Source organism: Canis lupus, chromosome 7, assembly GCF_011100685.1.
Source record: "Canis lupus familiaris isolate Mischka breed German Shepherd chromosome 7, alternate assembly UU_Cfam_GSD_1.0, whole genome shotgun sequence".
NCBI lineage: Eukaryota > Metazoa > Chordata > Mammalia > Carnivora > Canidae > Canis > Canis lupus.
In genome coordinates, this window is record NC_049228.1 from 30728511 (window position 1) to 30754737 (window position 26227).

General features: G+C 48.2%; 1 protein-coding gene and 1 non-coding gene across 4 annotated transcripts in view; one reads left to right on the forward strand and one right to left on the reverse strand.

Annotated features, from left to right (window-relative positions):
- The window catches only part of RCSD1 (RCSD domain containing 1), a 96955-nt gene that overhangs the window by 45337 nt on the left and 25391 nt on the right, over window positions 1-26227 (reverse strand). For 2 of the 3 annotated variants that reach the window (XM_038542640.1, XM_038542639.1), the window contains exon 1: window positions 25862-25968. The exons of the other annotated variant lie outside the window; for it this stretch is intronic. In XM_038542640.1, the coding sequence (XP_038398568.1) occupies window positions 25862-25867 (6 nt within the window). In that variant the 5' untranslated portion in view covers window positions 25868-25968. Of the gene's footprint in view, window positions 1-25861; window positions 25969-26227 lie in introns of those variants that run through there. 3 annotated transcript variants of the gene reach the window in all.
- Window positions 22057-22270, forward strand: LOC119872751. Its single transcript, XR_005362778.1, has one exon. It is a non-coding gene; the product is annotated as a small nucleolar RNA U3 (small nucleolar RNA).

The window sequence follows — 26227 nt, forward strand, 5'->3', positions numbered from 1 at the left end:
AAATACCATATGATTTCACTTGCATGTGGAATTTAAGAAACAAAACAAGCAAAGGGAGAAAGACAAACCAAGAAACAGACTCTCAACTATAGAGAACAAACCGATGGTCACCAGAGGCGAGATGGGCTGTGATGAGCACCTGGTGATGTATGGAATGGCCAAATTGTTATAGTGTAAACCTAAAAATAATATAACCCTATTTGTTAACTATACTGGAATTAAAATAAAATGGAAAAAAAAAGATATTGTGTCACTAAGTTAAATATATGCTCTTCAAAGCTGTTTTTAGGTTTAGTAAAATTTAGGCCAGTTTACCCCATTTGGAGGAGCCCTGAATACATTTTTAAGTGCTGTTGCGTTGCTATTACATACTGTCTCTGCTCAAGGAAATGATCAATCTGAAGCCAAAATGTCCCCTTCCAGCTCAGCATATACTCAGAAAAAAAAAAACAAACAAACAACAACAAAAGAAACAAATTATAAGACAAGACAAAGGAGAAACAGGTAATTTCCTTTGGGTTCCAAACCCTGATTTTCTACAGATTTTGGACAACTCACCATATAGCTATTTACATCTTTGGTGATAAATAGATTATGTCCCCAGGGAAGTCATGTGTTTATCAGCTTGGAAAAGGAAAATGAAGACAGGAATGAACACTGATTGAGTGCTTAGTCTGCACAAGGCACATCAAGGATGTACCTTGCCTAATCCCCTCAACAGCCATGTGAAGAAGACATTAATTACTATACTATTAGTCCTGTTTGACAAGGAAACCCAGTAGTGAATAGCCTTCCCAGAGTCATGTGCCCTGTAGTAGCGTTGGGTTCAAAATTTGGCCAGTCTGACTTTTTCCCCCCAAGATCTTTTTTTTTTTTTTTAATTTTATTTATTTATTCATGAGAGACACACAGAGAGAGGCAGAGACATAGGCAGAGAGAGAAGCAGGGCCCATGCAGGAAGCCTGATGTGGAACTCGATCCCGGGATCCCAGGATCACGCCCTGGTCCGAAGGCAGATACTCAACTGCTTAGCTGCTCAGGTGTCCTGTCCCCAAAGATCTTAACCATTTATTCGTGAGAGACACAGAGAGAGAGGCAGAGACACAGGTAGAGGGAGAAGCAGGTTCCCCATGGGGAACCCGATGTGGCACTTGATCCCGGGACCCGAGGACTACACCCCAAATCAAAGGCAGACGCTCAACCACCAAAGACATCCAGGTGGCCCTGGGCAGTCCAATTCTTAATATGACACAGCCATCCTCCCTTCTATGAAATCTATTCATACACCAGATGTCGATGATATGAAGAGACTTTTCCAGTGTGCAAGACCTGTTCTGATCCTGAGTGCACTTCTGTGCACTGTTTCACACCCCTCTCCTGCAGCATCTAAGGTGAGTGTTGCAAGGTCCAATGCCCTCAGAGGCTGGGCAGGCAATGCACAGAAGTGGGTGGGCACTGGGGGAGACCCCTGCCCACTCACACCAAAGGGGTGCCACTCTGCACCAGTCCACCACCTACATGGCTCACACTGAGTCATTTCTCAAAAGATCGTTCACATGATTTGATTTTTCAGGATAAGATTACAAGGCTGACTTGTAAATATAATCTATTGAATTTACTTTTCAATGTCAGGTTAGCTAAAAAGAAAAAAAGAAAGCTTTGCTGGGGAGAGAAAATGCTTGCCTACAGCATATGATCCAGGGGTTTGTTATTTCTGATTTATGGGAAGAATGTTTTATCCTATTTGACCTGTTTTCCTGGGTTATCCCAGGAGGTATCTTTTGGTTTAGTATGTGAATTTATTTTTAATTATTTTAAGGACATCACTGATTCATTGCTCTTAATACTAAATAATATTACAGGCATTATGGGCTCCTCATGGAATTCTATGGGGGGATGAGGGTGCACCACTGTAGACAGGAGAGGGAGGGACCTGTGTTAGAGGTCTGCTCCTGCCCTATGGAGCCACCAGACCCTTTACGTAGTCTAAGTGTTTGTCTCCTGTTCAGTACAACAGATCAGCAATACCCAACTCACAGAATGGTGGTGAAGGTTTTAAAAGAGAAGCTGTGTAATGAAAGTATTCAATAAATATTAGTCACATTCCTTGTGAAAGACAGATATGAGGCTCCATAGATTCATGAGTATTGTAAAATAGGTAGTTTGAGACAGACTATGTTGCTTTACTGATGGTCCCTTCACTTTATAAAAGATTTCCCATCACCAATGGCTTCTCTGGTGCGTGAAAAACACGATGCTTTCCCCAAAGTTTTAGTTTGTGCATAACTTTTTTGGGGTAAAAAACAAGTATTTCTGCCTTTTCAATAGTTGTTCTACAGAGTCTGTCATGATTGTTTGGAGGTGAGAGAACCGTCCTACAAATGAAAAGTAAAGACTAATTTTACTGGAGCTACTGGGCAGCCCTGTCATGAATGCCACAATAGCCAGGGAATCAAAACCCAGAGTGCTGCTGGAGCCAGAGACTTCCTCCTCCCCTCTCTCTCTCCATTGGCACCTCTCCAGGAGGTATTAGGAGCAAACCCCCGCTTGCACCACAGGTGAATGGTGGGAAACACAAGCAGGTTATGGAGGGGCCATGTAGTCACCTTGCCTCGCCCCAAGGGGATTTGAGGTCACAGCAGGGAGACGTTTTAGAAATCTCAGGAACAGAGCTGATTATGCCTTTCTGACAGCAAGACCATAGGAAACACCTGTAGACAGCAGGAAACTAGAGAAATTAAAAATATCTGCTTCATCCCTAAAAAATAAATAAAAGAGGAAAGTAAATTGGTCTCTTTTCTTCACAGGGAAAACAAACAAGGCAATATCTGGTTTGAGCCATTTCCTCTCCACAAAGCACATCCCTCCTGTGGGCCACCCTTCCCGGGCAGAGCTGGGCCTGGCCCATATGCTGCAAAAGCCCAGGATATCCGGATCCTGAGGTGGTCGGCAGAGAAGGTCTCGAGCGGGTTCCAAGTCACCAACCTTGAGATTTCTTTTGCAGGAGTGGGAGACTAAGGAAGCTGAGCTCATTTCCTTGGGGAGAGGTGTAGCCTCCAGCCAATGTTTGAACAAATGGGCCCTGTGCTCTTCCTTCGCAGTTTGCCTAACCCCTGGGAGTCAGTGTCTGGGAGCCACGAAGATCAGGGACAATGGGCCCCTTTGGAGAGGGAATGTTGGGGCTGCTGGATCAGGTGAAGCGCAGGAGCACACCTGCAGGGGGTGGAGTGAGGAAACATCCCATTTCGCTCCCTGTCCCCTGCCTTCCCACATCCAACAGATCACCAAGCCTAGTTAATCTGCATTTCTGGTTTGGCCTCTTCATTCTCACAGTGGTCACTGCACCTGAAGGCCCCCATCACCTCTCCTGTGGTTGTGGAGAGAGATTATGGTCACTTGACCTCTTTGCCTCTGCTCTTCTCTCTCCTGTCCATTCCCCCCTCTGTTGCCCAGACTATCTTAAATCTGTCTGATTATGTCTTTGCGTGACTTACCTACTCTATAGTCCTTACTCTATGATCAGATCATCTCCGTATAGAATATAAGGCCCCTGTCCATCCCTTCTCCATAAAAGATTACGTCTTCTCAATAATGACAACCAATAGTTACAGGGCATTTACCATGTACCAAAAATAATGCCTAGGGCTCAATAAAGATCTCATTTGGTCAACCTCCAGCCAGCCAGCCAGGCATTATGATCATCATGGGATAGATGGGAGATTTGGAGCTTAGAGAGGCTACATAACTTGCTGAAGATGACAACGCTGTGGTGGAGCTGGCAGGCCGACTACATGCCCTGCTCTTCCCACCACGCACCCCTGCAATGCCTCCAGCACGTTACCCGTTTTCATGCCTCTGTGTCTTTGCACATGCTGTTCCTCTACTTCAAAAGCCTTCATCCTTAGTCCCTCCATCTGGGTAGCTCTTCTTCATTCAAAACCCAGCTTCTTGCTTCCTTCAAGAAGCTTTTGAGGATCTCTCCCATTAAACTTCCCTAGCTACAACGAGCTGCCTGTCCCTCTCAATGGTGTGACCCCTGCTGAAGGTATGTACCATAGATTTTACCTGGGCCTCCCCGCTTCCTAGCAGAGTGGCCAACTCATAGTAGGTGTGCAACAAATATTTATTGGCTTGAAAGCATCAGCCACTGGATAAAGATAGACGTTCTAGTTTCTGGATCAAGTCTCCAGGCCTCGGGGTCTTTATCTGTTTGAGGAAACCAACAGCTCCTCTTCTATACTTCTAATGCGGCTAAGGTCTGTATTTTTTTTTAAGACTTTATTATTTATTTGAGAGAGAGAGAGAGTTTGAGCCAGCAGAGGGAGAGGGAGAAACAGGTTCCTCACTGAGCAGGGAGTCTGATGCAGGGCTTGATCCCAGGACCCTGAGGTCATGACCTGAGCCAAAGACAGATGCTTAATCAACTGAGTCACCCAGGCACACCTAATGTCTGTGTTTTAGAAACTCTCCCAGGTGACTCTAACATGCATCCAGGGTTGAAAATCATTGCTTGATCTAAAGAAGACTTAGCAGAGGAAGGCTGCCAGGATAGAAGCTCACTAAGGGAAATCACACAACATGTTTATGCATGTGAAATGTCTGTAAAATAAGCACCCAGAAGGCAACCAAAGCAGGTAAACTTCCAAAACCAAGGGAGAAAATACTAACCCAAAGTTATTATTTGGGAGGACACAGAATGTTGACAGTCAGTACTAAAACGTAAATTAACTTTAAGGTCCCTTTGCACAACCATTACATCGGCAAAATGTGTCATCATGATAAACAGCCAGAGTTGCCAGGATTTTGGGGAAAATTGTTTCTTTAAAAATTGCTCTTAGTATTACATCTTGATTAATTCTGGTCCTCTCTTGAGACAATGGTCTGGCCCTGTGTAGCAAGAGCTTGAAAATGCCTCACTCTATTTTTATAATAAATGTTAAGGAAATAAAGAAGAAAACATGCAGTTTATACAAAATTATCTACGATACTGCTATTCGCATAAAGGTGGAAAATTAGAAACCATCTGAATATTAAATTTGAGAGAACAGTAGGAGTAAACTATAGAGCATGAAGGCAATAAAACACTGGGCTCCTATTAAAAATGACAAGTAGTTAACGTTCCTAACACAGAGATGTGTACGGAACAAAAAAAAAATCAGGGCTGAGAAATCCAGTGTTTTGTATGCAGTGATGAGACTCACAGAAACACATCAACTTTACAAACTTACATTTGTAAATTGACAAAGACAAGGGGTGCCTAGGTGGCTCAGTTGGTTAAGTGTCCAACTCTTGATTTCAGCTTGGGTCATGATCTTAGGGTTGTGGGATGGAGCCCCACGTTGGGCTCTGTACTCACAGGGCAGTCTGCCTGAGATTCTTTCTCTCCTTCTCCCTCTGTCCCATTCCTGTTCACATTAAATAGACAGATAAATAAATAAAATCTTTAAAAAAAAATTGACGAAGATGAGAGTGAATTTGGAAGCATGGGCCAAAAAAAAATTGTTCATCAGCTTTGAAGTTGTTCACAGTTTTCATAATTAGAAAATGTGTGTCCCCAGCTGGGGCAGCAACTGGTCAGTGTCTCTCTTGGGCGGGGGGGGGGGGGGAGGGAGCCAGGCCTGGTTCCAGGCTGACAACTGCTTGTATCTTCACCTAGGCCTCCTGCTGAAAATACACTCCCATATCTGGTCATGGTGAGGTTTCAACTTTAAAGGGGCCCAGTTCCCTTTAAACTCAAGTCCTCCCCTGTCTGGATGATAAGAAGGACATCAAGGGCTCAGGAGAGTGAACAGAGCTAGGAGCCAGGCTGGGGGAACCTCCTCCCAGGGCCTGGAAACAGGGCGCTGGTTCCTGTGGGAAAAGGCACTGGGGACTGTGTGTGTGAGAGGAAACATCTGGGACCCACCCCCAGATAAGACAGGAGATGGGAGGAGAGCAGCCCTTGAGGAACGAGTGGGAGGGGGCCCGCCACAGCCTCTGCCTCCTCCTGCCAGCCCCCATGCCCTGTTGACAGAGGGCAGATAGGCATGGGTTGGTTCATGCCAGCCGTGGTCCTTCCAGGCCTCACCCTTCATCCCGGCTGGAGAGACATGGTGTCCCACATCGAATGGTGACTGGGGAGGAAGAGCCCCACAGTAATGAAACTCCCCACAGGGTGATGGTGAGGAGCAGTGAGGTTCCAGACAGGGGCACCAGCACGGGTAAAGGCCTGCAAGACAGGAAGCTGGGAGAATTTTCCAGAGAGTCTGTTAAATGCCATGGTTGCAGTCCCCAGCACTGCACTTTGCGTCAGCAGGAGAGGGGACAAGGAGAAGGTGGCGGAAGCTGTGCCTGGGTGAGGGGAGCCAGGCAGCAACCTTGCCAGTGCGGGGCTCAGTGTGCCCTGCTGCCCTGCTGCCCTCTTTCTAGGATATGGCCCAAGGACAGGCATGACAGAGGTAACAGAAGTAGCCAGGCATGGAGTGAACGGTGGGCTCTGGGCCACTGCTCTGCTCTTAGAGCCCTTACAGCTCCATCTCCGCCCCGTGGCTGTGGCTGGGCCGTGACCTCCATGGCAACCTGTCCTCACCCACGGCTGGAAGGGAGGCTCCGCATCTGGGTTTTTTTTTAATGGGCTGAATGGTGTCCCCCAGATTCACATGTTGATGTCCTAACCCTTAATACCTCAGAAGGAGACTCAGGAGACATGTCTTCAAAGACAGAGTTAAGTTAGAAAGAGGTCCTCAGCCAACGTGGTTGGTGTCCTTATAAGAGAAGGAAATTAGGACACAATCTTAGGGAGGGGAGACCTCATGAAGAGACAGGAGAAGACGCCCATACTAAAGCCAAGAGGAGAGGCCAGCGCTGCTGACACGTTAACCTCAGACTTCTGGTGTCCAGAGCTGTGAGGAACCATACTTCTGTTGTGTCAGCGGCACCTTGTGATGGTGGCCCTAGCAAACTAACAAAGGCATTGAATCTCGCCCCAAGACCCCCTCACTCCAGCAGCCTGTGCATGCTCTTGCTCTGCAGGGGGTCAGGACCAAGTGCCTTACATCCCTCTCCCCTACCAAAATTGCCCAACTTCACACAAGCAGAGAGTTTGGCTGGCCTGGAATTCTGGCCTTCCCTGCTCCCTGCTCTGTTTTTGTTTTTTAAGATTTTATTTATTTATTCATGAGAGACACACAGAGAGAGAGAGAGAGAGGCAGAGACATAGGCAGGCAGAGGGAGAAGCAGGCTCTATGCAGGGAGCCCGATGTGGGACTCGATCCCGGGTCTCCAGGATCACACCCCAGGCTGCAGGCGGCGCCAAACCGCTGCGCCACCGGGGCTGCCTGGTACTTTTGTTTCTAAAACTCAAAACACTTCACTGGACAGAAGAGGGGTCCCTGGAGCTCCTGAACTTTGCCCTTGACTGTGGCTAGAACAGAGTCCCTGGCAGGAGTGATGGGGCAGTGGTGCCCCTGGTATGGACAACAGGCCTTTCCTCCCCAGGGCCTCCTGGTGGGCGTCAGGTCAGAGCCGTCCAAACACTAGAGAGCCTGGAGTCCGGAAGTCCTGCCAGCCCCCGCCAGTTTCCTCGGTGTGGCTTCAAACATGGCCTCTGCCTCTGAGCAGAGTGATCTGGGCTGGGCCCAACCTGTTCTTTGATCTAACAGCTGCCCTCAGCTTCAAAGGCAAACCACAAGAAGAGGAGGAAGCAGGGACCCAAGCAGAGGTGCACACCCTGTGGCTTCCCCACCCTCACCCACCCTCCATGCCCCACCCCCTCTTTCTCTCTCTCTGGCTCCAGGGGGCCTACCTCTCTTTTGAGGGACTAAGTTATTTCCAGATATTTCCCTATGTTTTCCAAAGCACAGAGGTGACAACACCCTGGATCTATGGCATCCTTTTTATCTTCTCCAAGGTCTTGACTATGGACATATTTTCTCACTGAATCCTCCTAATAAGCCAGACAGGGATGGAATTATCATCCAGGTGAGGACCCCAAATCTTGTGGCATTGATCCCAATCAAGATCCCACAGTGATTGAGTGATGGTATTTAGTCCAGAGCCCTGAACTCAGTCACCACTGTGGCTGGCTTCTTCCAGCTGCAGTGTAACACTCACTTGGCTCTCCTCCCGCACACACAGTGTAACTTCACAGGCCCGGGAGGCACATGTGAGTTGCCTTTCATTATGGACATAGAAACCCAGCCCCAGGTCTGTCCTCTCATTAAATGCTATGGTGGCACCTGGGCATCCCATTGGACCACAGGCCCCTGGAAATGGCTGTTCCTTCCCTTAACCCTCAGTGAGGCTTGTAGGGAGAAAGTTCTTGGCCCTGGGAGGAAGGGTCCCCCTCCACCTCCCTCAAACCCCACGGTCCCTTCTGAAGCATGGCTTGCTTGACCTCTGGTCTGGATGACTGACCAGCCCCCTAAAGGACCCCACGGTCTCTCCAATCCATTCTGCAAACCTCAGCCACAGAGAACTTTCTAAAATGTAAATCTGGTCATATGATTTCCTCCCCCCCCCCCCACATTGCTCTGAGAATCAAATGAGTGGTGACCCAAAGAGGTGGCTTTGGAGAGCTTTAAAGGTCCCCATGATCTCATCAGGAAACATTCAATTTATGTTAAAAAGTCTGAGCTATAAATGCAGCTTCAAGGATCTCAGGCTCCCCCTCGCAGCTGGGACTGTGAGCTAAGTGCCTCTGCAGAGGAATCCTTAGGCCTCCACGACCAAGTCTGAAAGAGGCTCCCAGGGTCTTGCCTGGTCTTCCACTTCACGCACTCCCCGCTCTCCTGCTTTGGCATCCCCAGCTGGAACATCCTTCACTTCGGATGCTGCCCATCACCTCTGCCTGCCGCACATGGAGCTCACATGCTAAGTCCTCTGGGTCACACCAAGATCTGTGTCCCGAGCGCAGGTCTGTAAGGATAGGTGATGATGCTGTTGCAATCACTGTTACCCTTCTGACTTCCTTACCGGCTTGCAAGCTCCCTGAGGGCAGAGCCCAAGTTTTATTCCCTTTAGGATCAGAATTTCCAGCACCTGACATAGTGGCCACTCAAATATTTATCAAGCAAGGGAGTGAGTCTCTTCAGCCTAATCCAGAACACTCTTGCCCAGGACCCTGAGGCATTTCCTAGGGGCAAGTCCACAGCTCCCTAGAGACCATTCCAAACACTAAGGGTGTTCTGCCCTCATCCGGGGCGGGAGGGGGTGGGGATGTTCTTGGGGCTGCACGTTTACTCTGCCCTGCCTCCCTTTCGCTGGTATGTAATTTCTCATCTGCAGCTGCTCTGGCAGGAAGTACCAGATTGTTGCTTCATTTCCCACGGTGCCCACAACCCTTTCCTGCCCTCTCCTCCCCTCCCTGGGGTGGAGGACCCACAGGAGTACCTGGGAGGACAGGGCTCTGTGCTGACCCAGGCGCCAGGGGCGGCTTTCTGTTCACATTCCCTTCCTGGCACATCTCACTGAGCTTATAATTTGTGCCCACTAGGTACAGTGAGCCTTTAAGGAAGGAAGGAAGGATGGGGGCCAATCTGGCAACATTTATTGAGAACCATAAAAGCATCCATGTTTTTTGACCTAATAATTCCACTCCTGGGAATTGCTTCCAAAGAAATAATTCAAAAGAACAACAAAAAAAGATACATGGGCTGTTTACAGATCTGTTATTTACAATAAGGAGAAAGTAAAAGCAAATGCCATGTCCCAAAATAGAAAAAGGATTAAATAAATTATGGTGTATTTGTAGAACAGAATACCACTCAAGTATTTAAAATGAAAATAGGACTATATTGAACAAGCATATTGTCTTGGAAATAATAGTAAGAGAAAAGATACAGGCTTGCATATACACCGATTATAATTTTGTAAGAACTATGTATGTGGCAGAAAGTAATAAAGACACAAAAAGTTGGAAGTAGTTACATGAAGTGGAGTTGTCTTTCCTAGTTTTTTTTTTTTTTTAATGATAAAGGGGATTAAAATTGAGGATCAGAAAGGTGTGAGAAAAAGAAAAAGGAGGATGAATTTTTACGATTTTACCTTAAAATGCCTATTAGTTTAATAATAAAATAACATTTTAAAGCTAAAGCATATACCCTGAACACAAAGTCCTGGGGTTTTCTTTTTCTTTCTTTCTTTCTTTCTTTCTTTCTTTCTTTCTTTCTTTCTTTCTTTCTTTCTTTCTTTCTTCTTTCTTTCTTTCTTTCTAAAGATTTTATTTACTTATTCATGAGACACACACACAGACGGAGGGTGGGGTGGAGGGGGGCAGAGGGAGAAGCAGGTTCCATGTAGGGAGCCTGACGCGGGACTCGATCCTCGGTCTCCAGAATCAGGCCCTGGACTGAAGGCGGCGCTAAACCATTGAGTCCCCCGGGGCAGCCCAAGTCCTGGGTTTTTCTAAGAGGATTTTTGGTTAATTGTGGTTTTAGCATTGTTTTACAAATAATAACAAGAACACCCCTCATTCAGACCTTCCCACTGTGTGTAGAACCTGCGGTCTGATTGCCACTAAAAGCACTTCAAAGACCTTTGCCTGGTGGATAAAGAATCCTGTCCCCTCTCCCTCTGCTCTCTCTATCTTCACTACCACAGTCCCAGTCCCCGGGGCCTCCATTCCTGGGCTTGAGAGACATTAGGGGATGGAAGTCAGGATCCCACCAAGGAGAGACCTAGGGAGGCCGCCTGTGCAGGATAAAAACTCTAGTCCTGCATTGGTGGGGTCTAGAGGGAAAGCCTGAGATGCAGCCTTTCTTCTCGTTAGTTTACATGAAGGTTATGGTGGGTTAGAGTTTCCTACCCTCTGTGTATAAATCAAAGTGCTCCTTCACTGTCCTGAGTCTCTGGTTGTCACTTACACAGGAGGGGTGTCCACACCTCATCTCTGGCTTGATTCTCTCCTTGCAATGGCTCTCACTCGCCCTGCTTTGCAACCACTTCTGTGCAGGTAACCACCAAACCTTCTCTACCCAAAGCCCCTCCAAGCTCCAGTTCTGAGTTCCAGGTCCCAAATGTTCTACCAACCCTTCAGCCCAAACGCAGTGTCTCCCCGCCCAGACCAGCAATGTTCCCGCCCCTACTCCTGGACCGACAGTGGGGTCACTGTGCACTGTGCACACCTGCCTCTTTCACCACTGCCGCCATGGCAGCCTCCAACCAAATACCAAATGCTGGGGATCCTTCTCACAGTTTATTCTGCAGCTTCTTTGCCGCTCCAATCTCAAGGCCACCCCTCATTGGTGCTTTGGCCCCTCGAATGGTACTTTTCAACCTCTAGAGTCTCCCCTTCTGCCCCTCTGTGCGGTGGGACTGGATGAATGGCCTTCTGGCACCCCTCGGAACCCAGGGGCCCCTCTCCTGGAGAAATACACATTTGCACACACGTCCCTGTGCACATACACATGCACGCATGTTTGCACAGACACCCCCTGCGTACATACACATGTATGCACGTTTGCACACACACCCATTCCCTTAAGAGACCCTCCATTTTAATCACTTCAGGTATTCATCATTGCCCATACACATCCTTCATTCTTTCTCTTCGTCACATTAGCTTCTTTTTTTTTTTGAAGATTTTATTTATTTATTCATGAGAGACACAGAGAGAGAGAGGCAGAGACACAGGCAGAGGGAGAAGCAGGCTCCATGCAGGAAGCCCGATGTGGGACTCGATCCCGGGACTCCAGGATCACGCCCTGAGACGAACACAGACACTTAATCGCTGATCCATCCAGGCATCCTGTCACATTAGCTTCTGAACCCCACCATTTCTTTTTTGCCCATGCACCCCTGCCGCCTTTTAAAAAAAATCATCCTAATATTCAGTGCCTACTCTGAAGTCACCCCTCCCCTCAAGCCTCCTCTAGTTGCACCATTTGAGAATGCTCTTTCTCTGAGAAGGTCCTCCAGCCCCTTGGTCTTGTCGCTTGCATAACAGCCTGTGCCCTGCGTTTATTTGGAGATGCATTGTGTGGCTTCCCACCACCACTACTAAACCTTCAGCTTACTGAGACCCTGTGTTTATATTTGACTCCCTTCGAGAATCTGGACAGCATCTTCTTACAGTAGGCCCAATAAATACATGTGGAATGAATGACCAAATGAATGCATATTTCTAAGCCAGGTCTCATCTATACCCATGCATGACATTTCCCTCAAGCAGAGGACTTTACATTCATTCTAGTTTAATTTCATTAGGTTGGTTTTGGTCCAGCATCCCACTCTATATAAATCATTTTGAACTTGTCATGTAACACATTAACATATCCTGGCTGTGGGTCATTTGGATTCTATTTTTCATCCAAGTCATTAACAAAACTGTTTAACAAGCCAGGGCTAAGGACAGAGCCCTGTGACCTGTCCCTGGAGACATCCCTCAGGAGAAACCGGAGATGCAAAACGTAGCACACCACCCTTTGGGCAAGGTAGCTCATCCTGTTCTGAATTCATCTAGCTGGAAAATCCTTTGTACTACAAGCGTAGTAACTGAGAAACCAGAATACTCTGGTTGGTCTACGAAAGCACTTACTTCCTTCAGCCCAGCCAGAAGGGCTCTGGTTTGAAGGCTTAGCTTCAAACTCTGCAGTCCCTGCGGCTGTCCTAGCACTCTCAGAATCCCACATCCCATGGTGCTCAGTCCCCCAGCAGCGGCCTCCCACACAGGTGTGAAAGGTGAGGATGGGTCAGGGAAGAGGTAACCAAAGTGAGAGGGAAGCGGAGCAGTTGAGTTGGTCAGATGGTCTCCTTCCCATATCCTCCCTCCTCGTTTCACTGCTCTATCAGGATGAACCCACGAAATACACCTGCTGTCTCCTCTCCTAAATTTGAAATGCATTTATTGAGCCAATGATATCCCCTTCCTCTTGCAGGCTTTGGCTGCCGTGTGAGCCTGCAGCTTGGATTTGCTGTTCCATGCCTGAGCCTCACCCATTTCCCAGTTTCTACCCTGGACTAAACTGTTCCAGCACTGCCCTGAGGACCGGCCAAGGTCCACACACAGTGTACTAACTGCCCCCTGCCCACACACTCTCCAGCTGGAGGAGGCCTTCCGATGTCCTCGTGTCCATCCTGGGTCCCAGTCAAAGCTGTACCAAGAGGTACAGGGAGGCTGTCCTCTTTTAAATGACTGTAAAAATCTACTTATTTATTCCAGCAAACAATCATGTCACACCTATTATGTGCCAGTCATTGTTCCAAGTGCTTTACACAAATATTAACTCACTTAATCCACAGAACTACCCAATCATGTAGGTACTATTACTATTTCCACTTTACAGATGGGAAACCAAGGCACAGAGAGGTCACAAGCTAGTAGTAACTAGAAAAAATCAGGGTTCAAATCCAGCTGTGTGGCTCCTGGGTCTGTGCTCTTAAGCCTTATCTCATGCTGCCTCTCAGGGAAGCAGTGTGAAGCCTGAATTTCATCCTTTGTCCAAAAGGGTGTGTTAAATACATTCTATGGTCATTGCAGGATAACTAGGGCCATTGATGGAGGTTTTTAGACCTTATCATTTAGTGTAAGAGCTACGGGAGAGTGCTTTAAAAATAAAGCATGGTGAAATTGTATTTTCCTTCTTACCATTATGCAGACCAGGGTTTCTTTTGTATATCTTTTTTTTTTTTTTAAAAGATTTTATTTATTTGAGAAAGAGAGAGAGAGAGAACCAGCAGGGGTGTGGGAGGGGCACAGGGAAAAGGAGAAGTAGCCTCCCCACTGGGCAGGGAGCCCAGTGTAGGGCTCGATGCCCAGGGACTCTGGGATTGTGACCTGAGCCAAAGGCAGAGCCTGAGCCACCTGGGCACCCTTCTTTTGTGTATCTTCTGACCTACACTGGAAGCCTTAGCTCTGCTCATATTCACCAATGTCATCTTCTTTGCACCTCCTCTGTGCCACTGTCCACTAGGCAAAGAGAACATCAGAACCTTCTTTTTTTTTTTTTTTTTGCTAAATTTTTATTTATTTATGATAGTCACACAGAGAGAGAGGCAGAGACATAGGCAGAGGGAGAAGCAGGCTCCATGCACCAGGAGCCCGATGTGGGATTCGATCCTGGGTCTCCAGGATCACGCCCTGGGCCAAAGGCAGGCGCTAAACCACTGCGCCACCCAGGGATCCCCACATCAGAACCTTCTTACAGAAGACATGGATGTTAAAATTTTTCACAATATCCACTTAATAAGTATTAATAACCATATACCATGACTTTATATCAATAGGATGTTTTAACATTCCAAGGCAATTTCATAATTTTTTTTAAATCACACATGATCTTACTTCCTTCTCAAATTAGCCCTAGATGGTAAGTAAAGCAGGAACCAGTTTTACAGATGGAGGGATGAAACAAACCCTCAAGTAGTTACTGACTCTGGACCTGAACTCAGTTTCCATGGTTCCTCTGTCCACATATCATCCCTATTTGCCTTTCCTGATGCAATAATCAGAAAAGGAAAATCTGGGGAGTGGGGTAGGCAGAGCAGAACGCAGCCTGTTGTTATCAGTCCCTTCAAATCCACCACTTAATTCCAATGTTATTTGTAGACTTTCACTAACCCTTTCACTAAGCACAGAGGGCAGGGCTTATGTATAAGGCTGATACCAAAATTGTAATTCTGAGTGTTTTGTATATGCAGAAAAAAAGTGTAGATTCCCTGTTCACCATGGAGGGGCCCTTCCAAATCAAAAAGGCTGGTTGCAAGCTCTTGATGGCGTGGTTGTGGAATTGGTTGTTTGAGGGCTAAGATGTTTGATAAACATTTTATTTTATTTTATTTTATTTTATTTTTATTTTTATTTTTTTTAAGATTTTATTTATTTATTCATGGAGAGAGAGAGGCAGAGACACAGGCAGAGGGAGAAGCAGGCTCCATGCAGGAAGCCCGATGTGGGACTCGATCCCAGGTCTCCAGGATCACGCCCTGGACTGAAGGCAGCGCTAAACCGCTGAGCCACCAGGGCTGCCCAACATTTTATTTTATTAAGATTTTTAAATTTATTTATTCATGAGAGACACAGAGAGAAAGGCAGAAGACAAAGGCAGAGGGAGAAGCAGGAGCCATGCAGGGAGCCTGACGTGGGACTCGATCCGGGGTCTCCAGGATCACACCCTAGGCTGAAGGTGGCGCTAAACCGCTGAGCCACCAGGGCTGACCTTATTTTATTTTATTTTACTTATTCTTTGAGAAATACTGTAAACAGTTGCATCTAAGGTTTATGTTTATATTTCACTAAATCATTTTCCTATGGAAATGGGGCGTGTGTTCACCCCATGACTTTCCCTTCGGACCTACCTGCCCCTCCAAACACGCCCCAAAGCATGAAGAAGAATAACTCCCTGAAAACATTCTTTGTGCTTGAGAAGCAGGTTTCATTTTAATCAGGAAACTCACTCCAGCCATGAGAGTTGTGTAAGTCTCCAGTAAGTGAGAGACTTCCTCAGCCTTCACACCTTTGTTAGCCTAAACGACACAGCCTTACTTCCATACCCAGTTCAAAAATCATCTCCTCTGGAAGTCTTGTAAGATTCCGCCAGGATCCTGATGATATTCATGAAACACTTGCAGCTTTCATCACTCAGGGCACATGGGAGGATCACTCTTCCTCTTTCCTGTGGTCAAGTGTACCTGTGTGCTATTCCTGACCTTTCCAGGCCAGAGCCACAGCCAGTGCAAACCCTCCAGAACTCTCCTTCCCTCTGCCATGACAACCGACAGTGCTGCATACAGAAGCTGCTGTCACCCTGGGTCCCCATGGGAGGACAACAATGACATGGAGCAGAGCCCCCAGTTCCACTCCTGACAGACATGTAGCAAAGGAGAAATAAACCTGTGTTGTTTTCAGCCACACACTAGCCTGTCCTAATCTTTACAGTTACCTGTCATCACGTGTGCCACCAAACTGTTTGCTCACTGCCTGTACAGAGCCAATCACATTGTTTGGTATCATTTGTTCAATCTCTGCCCTCTCTCCACCTCCAGACTGTATGGACCTTATAGCAGGTGTTGTGTCTCATTAATTCCCATTTGGTACCTGCTCAAAACATGTCCTTAAATAAGTAAATGAAGGGATGAATCAAGAATAAGGTATCTGACAGCAGAATATCAAATGAGATCACATATTAAAATGCAGTTTTATAATCTTGCCAGGCACAATCCTTTCTGAAGGTGGGGATGATCATGGATAATCTTAAGTAGCTCTTCTCAGCCTGTTAACACTGTACTTATCTTACCTGGGAGAGACCAAGGGGAGACCATCCTTAGATCCTCATGGCAATGCTCCTTAGCACCCTGTAGACCTCCTCTCTTAAATGTGGCTCTGACCAGAAAGAACTGTGTTTGTGACCTACCCCATTACTGATCTTGTAGGCTACCCGAGAGGCAGGAAATTAGTCACATAACAGATATAAGTGAATATTCACTAGAAATTGACTTGAGGGCAGTGACAGAGGTGGTAGTGTCACAATGTGGCCTGCAAGAACCAAGGATTCACCCTGCCAAATCCCCAAGTCTCCGGCCCCTATAATGCTGTCATGGGCTAAATGGTGGCCCAAATGGTGGCCCCCAAGAAGATATGATCCCACCCTAATCTCTGGAACCTGTGAATATTACCTTATTTAGTAAAAGGGTTATAGATTTGAGATGTGGAGATCACCTTGGATTATCAGTGTGGATCCTAAACCCAATGATACATAGATTAGGAGAGACACACAAAGGAGAAGGTAAAGTGAACATGAGGCATGGACTGCAGTGGTCACAAGCCAGAAACCACCAGGAGCTAGAAGAGGCATGCAACACTTCCCTCCCCTGGAACCTCGGTAGGGAATGTGGCCCTGGGACACCTTGATTTCAGGTATCTGGCCTCCAGAACTGAGAGGATAAATTTCTAATGTTTTAAGTCCACCTAGTTTGTAGCCATGTTATGGCAGTCCTAGCAAGCTCATCTACCTGCCAACTCCACTGGCTCTAGATTCTCCATGTGGGCAGCACTCTGGCATCCTGCTGTAGCCTGGGCCATCACGTCTCTCTGAGTCTCCCATTTGTGGGAGAAAACACAAGGGCTTGGAACCGACCTTGTTTCTCTCCTCCTGAGGACTTCAGTTCAGGCACTCGGGAGGGCATTCAGGCATGACTGGGAGACAGCGGTCAGGGGCTCTCCCAGGAAGAGCCCCCCAGGAAGACTAGTAGAATGAGGTAAGGCACTGCACCTGGGGGGTTCGGCTTCCCAGCTTTAGCTCTGGATCCCTTGCCCTTGCAGTCTAGAAGGATGACAATAAAAGCTGTTCTTCTCCCTGTGTCACCCCCAGAGATAACAGTGCTTGTTCAATAAAGCCTAGAAAACTGAGCACCAGCAGTGTGGACTTGGGAGAGCCTCGAGGAGACGATACACAGAAATGGGGCGGTGAGGCAGTAATTTCCACACATGATCTACAGTGCCCCGTGCAGGGGGAGTTCCTGTGCTGAGGGCTGGAGGGCCTTCATCTTAGGTCTGACTCTGCCACTAACTGATTTTAAGTGTGACCACCGGTAAAGCATTTATGTGCAGTTTCCTCATCTTTAAAATGAAGGGAAGGGAGAAATGGTTAACAGTCCTCTTTGCTCTCAAAACTCTAAGCCCTAAAATTTAATTTTTATTTAAACTTTCTTTTTTGCCATAGACATTCACACTAGTTTCACCCAGAGATATAGCTGGAAACTTTCAGACATCTTTCAGATATGTAGTGAGGGCTCAGAGTGAATCTCTGCCAGACCTTAGAGGTCCCCTCATGCCCTGAGCCACCTGGCTCCCACCGTGGGCTGGCCCTGAGCTGGAGGAGGACTAGGCAGGTCCAGGGGCAGGTGGTCTCCCTGTGAGCACACATACACTATAGGGGCGGCTGGAGCTTCTCCAGTGCAGGAGATAAGAACAGAGGCCATAGGATCCCCCCCCAACAGGGTGAGTTCCAATGTGGGCTTCAGGTAGTCAACTTCTAGACCTCAGGCATATAATTTAATCACACAGAAACCCCAGCATCCTTATCTAGAAAACAGAGATAACGGGCAGCCCTGGGCGCAGTGGTTTAGCACCGCCTGCAGCCTGAGGTGTGATTCTGGAGACCCAGAATCGAGTCCCACATCAGGCTTCCTGTATGGAACCTGCTTTCCCCTCTGCCTATGTCTCTGCCTCTCTCTCTCTCTGTGTCTCTCATGAATAAATAAATAAAATCTTAAAAAAAAACATTAAAAAAATAGAAAACAGAGATAATTGGACTTTAGGAGGACTAAAACAAGATAAGCTTAGGCAAAACACCTGTAGTTAGTAGGTTTTCTTTTTTTTTTTTTTTTCTTTTCTTTTTTTTTAGTTGGTAGCCTTTCAACAAGTGGCAGTGATTACCCAGATGACAAGCTTTAGGTTTCTCCCACACTGACATCAAGGTGGCTGCTCAGAAATGATTTCCCATTATCCATCAAACACACCTCAAAAGCAAGTTGAGCCAGGGACCTGAAGCCTGGGCATGCGTTTCAGCGGTAGGGCCAGGTGGGGGTGGGTGGCCCTATCAGGGTGGGGGAACTGTCCCTTTAGCTCCTGTACTTGGAATGAATGATTGCTGATGGGGGTCTGGAGGGGAGGCCCCTCTGTGGCACATCGTGAAATGGATATTCTCGGTGACCTCTTGTGTGGGTGCCGGGCTTGTGTAATAGAGGCCACAAGGCTCCACTTCCTGTTTCTATGAAGCTGTTGTTCTGGGCCCAGGCCGGTGCTTGCGGTTGGCTGCTGCTGCTGCAGGGTCCACCTCATTGTGTCCCTGCGTGGCCTTGGGCCAAAGAAGAGAAAAACTAGCTTTTCAGAACACCCACAGGATGTGCAACCCAAGTGGGGGGAGTGAATGGGGCTGCAGGTAGAGGTGTGAACCAGGACAAGGTGGTTTTTTTGTACGTTTGGTTATTCCCAGAGGCCTCTTTCATTCAGAGCCTATTTCAAATGGATTTCCTCAGCAAGAGTGTGGAGGTGCAGACCCAAGGCAGAGCATGCTCATCACTGGAGTGAAATCCTTATGGTCCCTGGGCTGCTGGGAGGCTGCCACATTTGTGGGGGGATCCCCAGCAGAGGAAGCAAGTTTTCTCTAGCTCCAATTAGAGATGCTGGCTTTGAACCTCTACATACCTGAGAGCTCATCGAGATACTATCTTATATTTTTTTATGTCATGTGATGTGTGTACATCTTGTTTCCCCAAATAGAAGAGAGCTCCTTGAAGGCAGGAACTGTAACTTCTCTTACTTTGTACCCCCTATCCATCCCCCAACTTCAAATGCCTTCATCTCACTTTGTCCTCCAAGAATGAACCGTGGGTGGTTCCCCAGGCACACCGTGTTGTTTCTAGCACTGGGGGGTTTGCTCTTGTCATTCTCTCCAACTGGAATGCTCTTCCCAATTTTCTGTGTTAGAACTCATACTCCTCCCTCAAGACTCAGAAATTGCCTCCAACAGGAAGACCCCTGAGCCTTGCGCTGGGTACACCACTTCTTCTCTGTCTTCATGAACTCCTACACTTGAATCCTTCAAGGCTGGGCAGAGTAAGGCATTTACCTTTGTGAAGCCAGTGCCTGGCATCAACCCATGTCTTTTGGGCCTAATTAAAGAGCGAGGGTGCCGTCATGTCTGGTTAGTGATCGATTACAGAAGATCCAGTCTGGGAAAGAGCTGTGATTGTTACCCTGAGGCCAGGAGGGTGGCCCTGATATGGCACAAGCAGTTTTGAAACAAAGGGCTGGGGACATCTGATGAGGCAGATGCTTAGCTTCGTGGCTGGAGAGAATGTCCAGTTCCACTGTTTGGAATTTCTCAGTGCTTCCAGCCTCATCCATTCGAGTGAGTCTTTAGAGAGGGGGCCTCATGGGCTCAGCAGTCATTTCCCACAATTCCCAGAAGACAGGTATTGAGGAAGCCCAAAAAGGAGAAAACGGGGAGCTCACTGCCCAAATGCCAGGGTACAAGGGCAGATCCATTCAAGAGATGAGCTCTTGAAGAGTCCTAGCACAGTAAGGTTGAGGGTAACTACCATGCCCAAACACTGTGCCAGCAGTATTCTGATGTCCTCTTTTGCACAGAGATAAAACCCCAAAGGTCAAACATGAGGTGGATATTGCTTTTGTGGAGAAACTGATGATCTTACTTCTTAAGGCTTAGACTGTACTGCTCCCCAGGTGAGAGAAACACTGCAAGCCTTTGGCTTCCCAAAGGTCCACCAGCACACTCCCTCACAATTGTGGCGGAGGCAGCTAGAGATGGTTTACTTCCACCCACAGCTTTGAAATGTTTCGATTCTAGCGAGTCCAGGAGGGGAGTCAAGCTGGCCACAAACCTAAAGCTATTACTAGAGGAAAGCAGGGCTGCCTTCAGATTTCTCTGGAACCAAAATGCTTTTCCCTGTGGCCCTGATAAGATTACCCGGCCGCTAAGCTGCCAGCGTTCAGATTTCCCACGGAACCCCAGAACCCCCGCTCTGGTTCCTCTCGCCTGCCCGCCACTCTCCCCCGCCACCCTCCTGTGAGGAGGCATGCTGTGGATCAGGCTCTGAAACCTGATTCCATCCCAGGAATGCATGCTCACCCTCCTGTGATCCGGCCTGGGCCCTTCAAGTCAGATTGCCCCAAATTCCCTCTTGTCATTGCAGTCCCATGAATGAAAAGTGTTGGCTCAGTGGAAGCCAGTGTTACTTTGAGGGTCCTGCAGAGCACTGGGGAGTCACACAGGAATGCAAGGGTACTTGGGCATGCCCACAAGTACTCCGAGCTAAACCCCGGCTTCCAGAAACCATGCAATCCCTAATTATGACCCATAAGCTCCAGCTAGCAGCCAACATATGGCTCAGTGAGAGGGTGGGTCCCAAAACAGCAAAGGCTGTTGGTGAAATTGTGGTAAAAAAAATATGATGAAATTTTTAAAAATCAGTAAAAAAGTAGGTTACGAATTGAACACATTATATACACAGGTACATGGATACACACACTCTGATCCCCCAGCCCCACCCCATTTCTCTCTCATTGTCAGTAATACAGATAGTTTGTGAGGAGGAAAAAACAGGATAGTCCAGTAATTTTTAAGTAACATTTCAAACACAAGGTTCAGTATGTAATAAATGCTCAATAAATACTGAATAAATGGATGAGGAACAAATGATGTCTGGAAGGGACTTTGCATAGCCTCAGAGAAAAGGGCTCATTAATTGTCTCCATCTAAATTAGAAATTAATGATCTGTTCAGTGGCAAGAAAGTTTAATCTTCACAGATGAAATCCTTCATATGTTCAACTAAATAGTAGATGCATGGGTGCCTGGGTGGCTCAGTGGGTTAAGCATCTGCTTTTGGCTTGGGTGATGATTCCAGGGTCCTGGGATGGAGCCTCGCATCAGGCTCCTTTCTCAGCAAAGAGCCTGCTTCTCCCTCTCCCTCTGTTCCTCTCCCTGCTTGCACTCTCTCTCTCTCTCTCTCTCTCTCTGTTAAAATAAATAAATAAAATCTTATTAAAAAAATAAGAAATAGTAGACATATGGTTTTGGGAGATAAGGTTAATTTTCATGTGTCTACTATTTGTTGAACAAATGAAGGATTTCATCTGTGAAGATTGAACTTTTTGCAAGTGTTCTCAGGCTATTTGGTAGGGCCTACATTAAAAAAAATTTTTTTTTAAGATTTTCTTTATTTATTCATGAGAGACACACACAGAGAGAGAGGCAGAGACACAGGCAGAGGGCAAAGCAGGCTCCTCACAGGGAGCCTGATGTGGAACTCGATCCCAGGACCCCAGGATCATGCCTTGGGCCGAAGGCAGATGCTAAATCGCTGAGCCACTCAGGCTGCCCTACATTTTAAATTTAAATTAATAAGAATATTAATTTAATTTGGATGTCCTAAGCCTCCAACTCTTTCTTTACTATATATTTCTCTCTTCTGGGCTCTTATCCACAGTGATGTCACCCATTAGCTCTTCTAAAGAAGAATCCTTTTTGTATCCTAAGAGGTCTGTATTTCTTGTGGAATGCGGGGCAATTCAAAACCAATATACCTAAATTTTGCTTTAAAAAAAAAAAAACCTAAGACTATACTTTCAGGGATCATTTCTATAGTTTGTTACTAGAGAAGTTTCTCTGAACGTGTAGGGACCCAAAACCACGAAGAGGAGGTGCAGTGTCCCTTCCTGAGCGTGAAATTGGCTTTGGGTGTCACTTTGGTGTTGCCCTTTGTCCTTGATGATCGTTCTTTTTTCTCCTTTGGGGGGAACTAGAAGGAAGGGATGCCATCTGAGTGGTTTCTATAAAAAAAAAAAAAAAAAAAAAAAAACCCTGATCTTTCTCTCACCATCCATCATTTATTCACTCATTTAGAATGCATTTATTGAGTGTCTGTTGGGATACTCTCAGGGAGAGAGCCAGGTGGGCAGACGTTACAAGTGGGACCTAGTACTCAGGTCCAGCTTGCACAAAGTGTTTGAGGAGAGAGCTACGGAGTCTGAGGGCATCTGGGAAGGCTTCCCAAGGAGTCACAAGAGCTATGGACTGAGGTGTCAAGGAGTTCCTGTTAATTAATTTACCAAGCAAACTTCTCTCGAGAAGTGAGATGATTATAATTCAAGGCACTGTGCTAATCTCTGGAGACTGAAAGACCAACAGGACAGACTCTGCTTACAAAAGGCTTATAGGCTTATGTAAAAGCTGCACTGCCATTCTCCTTGGTGTCCCGGACAACTCCGCTCTTCTGGGCACCCTGGGGAGCTCAAACATGGACGTCATTTCTGATTTCTCCTTTGACTCATGGTCTTTACTCTTCTATCTTTTCCACCCTTACTCTCTCTCGAAGTCAGAATCTGCATGGACACTTAGAGAAACTTCTCAGCCTGGTTCCCCTGCTGACTCTATGAACTGGCATTTCTGCCAGGTCATCCCTGCTTCTTCATGGCCACCATCTTACTAAATGCTCTGCAGAGTTTCCTACTCTCTGTGGAGCAGAACCCAGGGCCATCCCCTATCTGGCCTTTGAGGGCCACAGCTGGCCTCTGTCTTAGAAAAAGGCACCCCTTTGGGGGCACAGCAAGACAAGGAGACTTTGTATGAAGAAAAAGTAACCCTTTCCTCCAGATGGCTTGGATTCCAGCTCCCACTCACCCACTTGGCCAGCATCCATTATACTTGGAGGCCCTGTGGTTTTTATCTTATTACTTTCATTTTTCTCTCGCGCTGCTTCCCTACCTTCCTCTCCAGCCAACTGGCCTACTTTCCTGAACAAAGCTGGCATGTTCTCCCCGTACCCATTCCTATGCCTGCCTTCTCCTCCTCACCACCCACCTTTTTTTCAAGGCTTCTGTCAGGTCTCACCTCCAAACACCCGAGTACTGTAGCACTTATGATCCACAGTAGTCATTCATTTGGCATTTACACATTTGAAGATACATACATGACGGGATCCAGTAAGTCTCATTTGCCCTACTGGATTGTCAGCTTTAAAAAGATATCTTTCTCTTGTTTATTCCAGAGGGCTTAAATGAGGGCTGAAGCAATGATTGAGATCGTCAATAATGGTAATAGTGGCTTAAAAAAGAAAAGATGGGGTGCCTGGGTTGCTCAGTTGGTTAAGTGTCTGCCTTCGGCTCAGGTCAAGATCTCAGGGTCCTGGGATGGAGCCTCACGTTGGGCTCCCTGCTCAATGGGAAGCCTGCTTCTCCCTTCTCTCTACTGTTCCCCTGCTTCTGCTCTCTCTCTGTCAAGTAAATAAATAAAATATATTTTAAAAAAAAGATTTCCTGAAGACTTCTAATAGGTAAGTGGGTTCTAGAGAATGAATGTTGAGTAAGCCTTGTTGGTCTGGCTTGAATTCCTAATACTGCGATATCATATAACTCGGTTGCTCCCCAAATAGAGTGGTGCCTTCATGCCTCGAAAGTGGGATTCATCTCTCCAAAGAGGCTTTTACTCTGCGATTTGCCAGGAGTTCCCAAATCCCACTGCTACATATCGTGTCCCACCATGAAAAGTTTGCTTCCTGGCTGCAAATTGAAACGTCACTTCCCCAGCCTCTGGGTTTCCTCTTTACTTCCTTTTCCAGGGCTTTGCTACTGCAGTACTTTTCTGAGTGGTTCTGACAAAGGAACTTCAAAAACAGTCATTGCCGATCAGCAGTGCCCAGCGGTGGACTCAGGGCAAACTGACAGGTTTCCTGGCTGACTGAGCAAATCCCTCCCAGGCCCCAACTTGGTAAAATCCCCCAGCAGTTATTACACGCCTCCATATGGGGACCAGAGGGCCTTGTCTTTTCCCGGGCCCCCAGCCATACAGGAAGTTGCTCAGGTGACCCTTTCAGGGCCTCTACCACATACACACCCTGTTTCTTCCTCAGCTGAGGGAGAAGATGGGCCTCTGTGGAAGGAGTCCCTCTGTATCTTCCAAGAACAAAGTTCACATACTCATTTGGCCCCCAAGGAGCAACATGCTTTTAAGCTTGCTTTGCTCTTATGCCCAATCCATTTCGGCAAGAGCTGAGACGGGTCCTAAAGCATACTGAACCTCTAGCCTAGGGCTTGAGGCCCCCCCTGTACTTTCCCAGATGAGGGAACCCACTTTTCAAGCAACTTCCTTAGGAGCCTTCATTCATACCACCTGACAAGTCGGGGGGGGGGGGGGGGGGGCTGGGCCATCTGCCCCCTCTGCCCTGAAGCTAGAGCCAGCCTGAGAGAACCCTGATGCTCTACGCTTAGAGGATCTTTGAGCAGTGTGGACACCACGGGCTGAGCTTAGCTGCATGTTCCCCACCACCCTTCCCCAGCGCTTATCAGTTTCCCTGACTTGCAAATGTTTCTATGGAGGGTGGATCCCACACTCTAAAGGCCCCTTGAAGATGATCCTTGTTCCTTGGAGACAACCAGTGGAGCTGCAAGCCTGAATGCAGGCGGCCTGCTCCGTGCAGACCTACAGCCCTGCAGAGAAGTCACAGGGCTTCCAGGCCCAGCAGGGGTCTAGCTGCGAGCCAGCCAGGGCTTCTGCCGGGAGTCCTGGTGGCTGCTGACTACAGCCTCAGGAGGAACAATCTTCCTTTTGAATGTGGGTGGGAATCACCTTAGAAGCTACATAACATCTGCACCTTCTCCTTTCATCTTGTTCAAAAGCCCTGTCCTGTTGGGATTGGCTGAGGGCTAAATGTCAGCTCTCCATTTCAAGGGGGAAGTCTGCGGAAGCCTCAAATTGTGGCGAAGGGAGGGACCGGGCATACACCCGGCATTCCTCCCCTGGAGGGAGGCTGGACCGGGACCAGGAAAGAGCCCTGCAGAGGAGCCGGGCGGCACCCGGTGCACCCCGCACGTGTGGCCAGCACACCTCCTCACGGCCGTCTCAGGAGGCAGGGACACGCACGGGAGCCTCAAGGCTGGTGGCCAAGGGTGCCATTGGACTACCCACCGGGGGAGCTTTGCAGGAAGTTCTGAAAGAAGATGCGACGGACACAGGCACTCGAGAAGCAAGAGGACTCTCTAGAAGGTCAATCTTCAGTCGAACAGGGAAGCGCACAGCCCGGCGCACAAGCGCCTCACGTCGCCCGTTCTGTTTCTCTTTTAATGCCCATCTCTTGAGGTCAGGGGCGTCCGCTCCTGCCACTTTTGCCCACACGTCTGCCCGTCTACAAAGTCGGCCGCACCTAACTTTTTAATTCTCGAGCGGAGAGGTCCTCACCCCAGCACCTGGCCCCCGAGGGCGCCCCGCTCCCCACGCCGCGCCCTCCCTCGGCCGGTCCTCCCGCCCCCCCGCCCGCTCAGCGGGGCCGCCCGGGGAGCCCGGGGCTGGGCCGGGGGCGCTCCGCCCCCCTCCCGGGCGGCCCGGGGCCCCGCAGCCCCTCCTCAAGCCCGCGCGGGGCCTTACCTCCATGGTCTCCAGGTGCCGGCTCCGCGGCGGCTGCGCTCGCTGTGCGCTCGGCTCCCAGCGCGGGCCGGGGCCGGGGCAGGGGCAGGGGCAGGGGCAGGGGCCGGGGCAGGGGCCGGGGCTGGGGCAGGGGCTGGGGCAGGGCGGGCAGGGCGGGCAGGGCAGGGCAGGGGGGCGGCGGCGCGCCGGCTGCCTCGCTCGGGACTGCGGGCGGCCCGGCCCTGCGCGGGAGCACGAGGGAGGGGGAGGCCGGGGGAGGCCGCAGGAGGGGGAAGGGGTGGGGAGCGGGGGAGGGAGGCCGGCGATCAGGGTTTAAATTTAGACGCAAATCTAAACAGATACTGTCCCCTCCCAGGGCAGGACTCG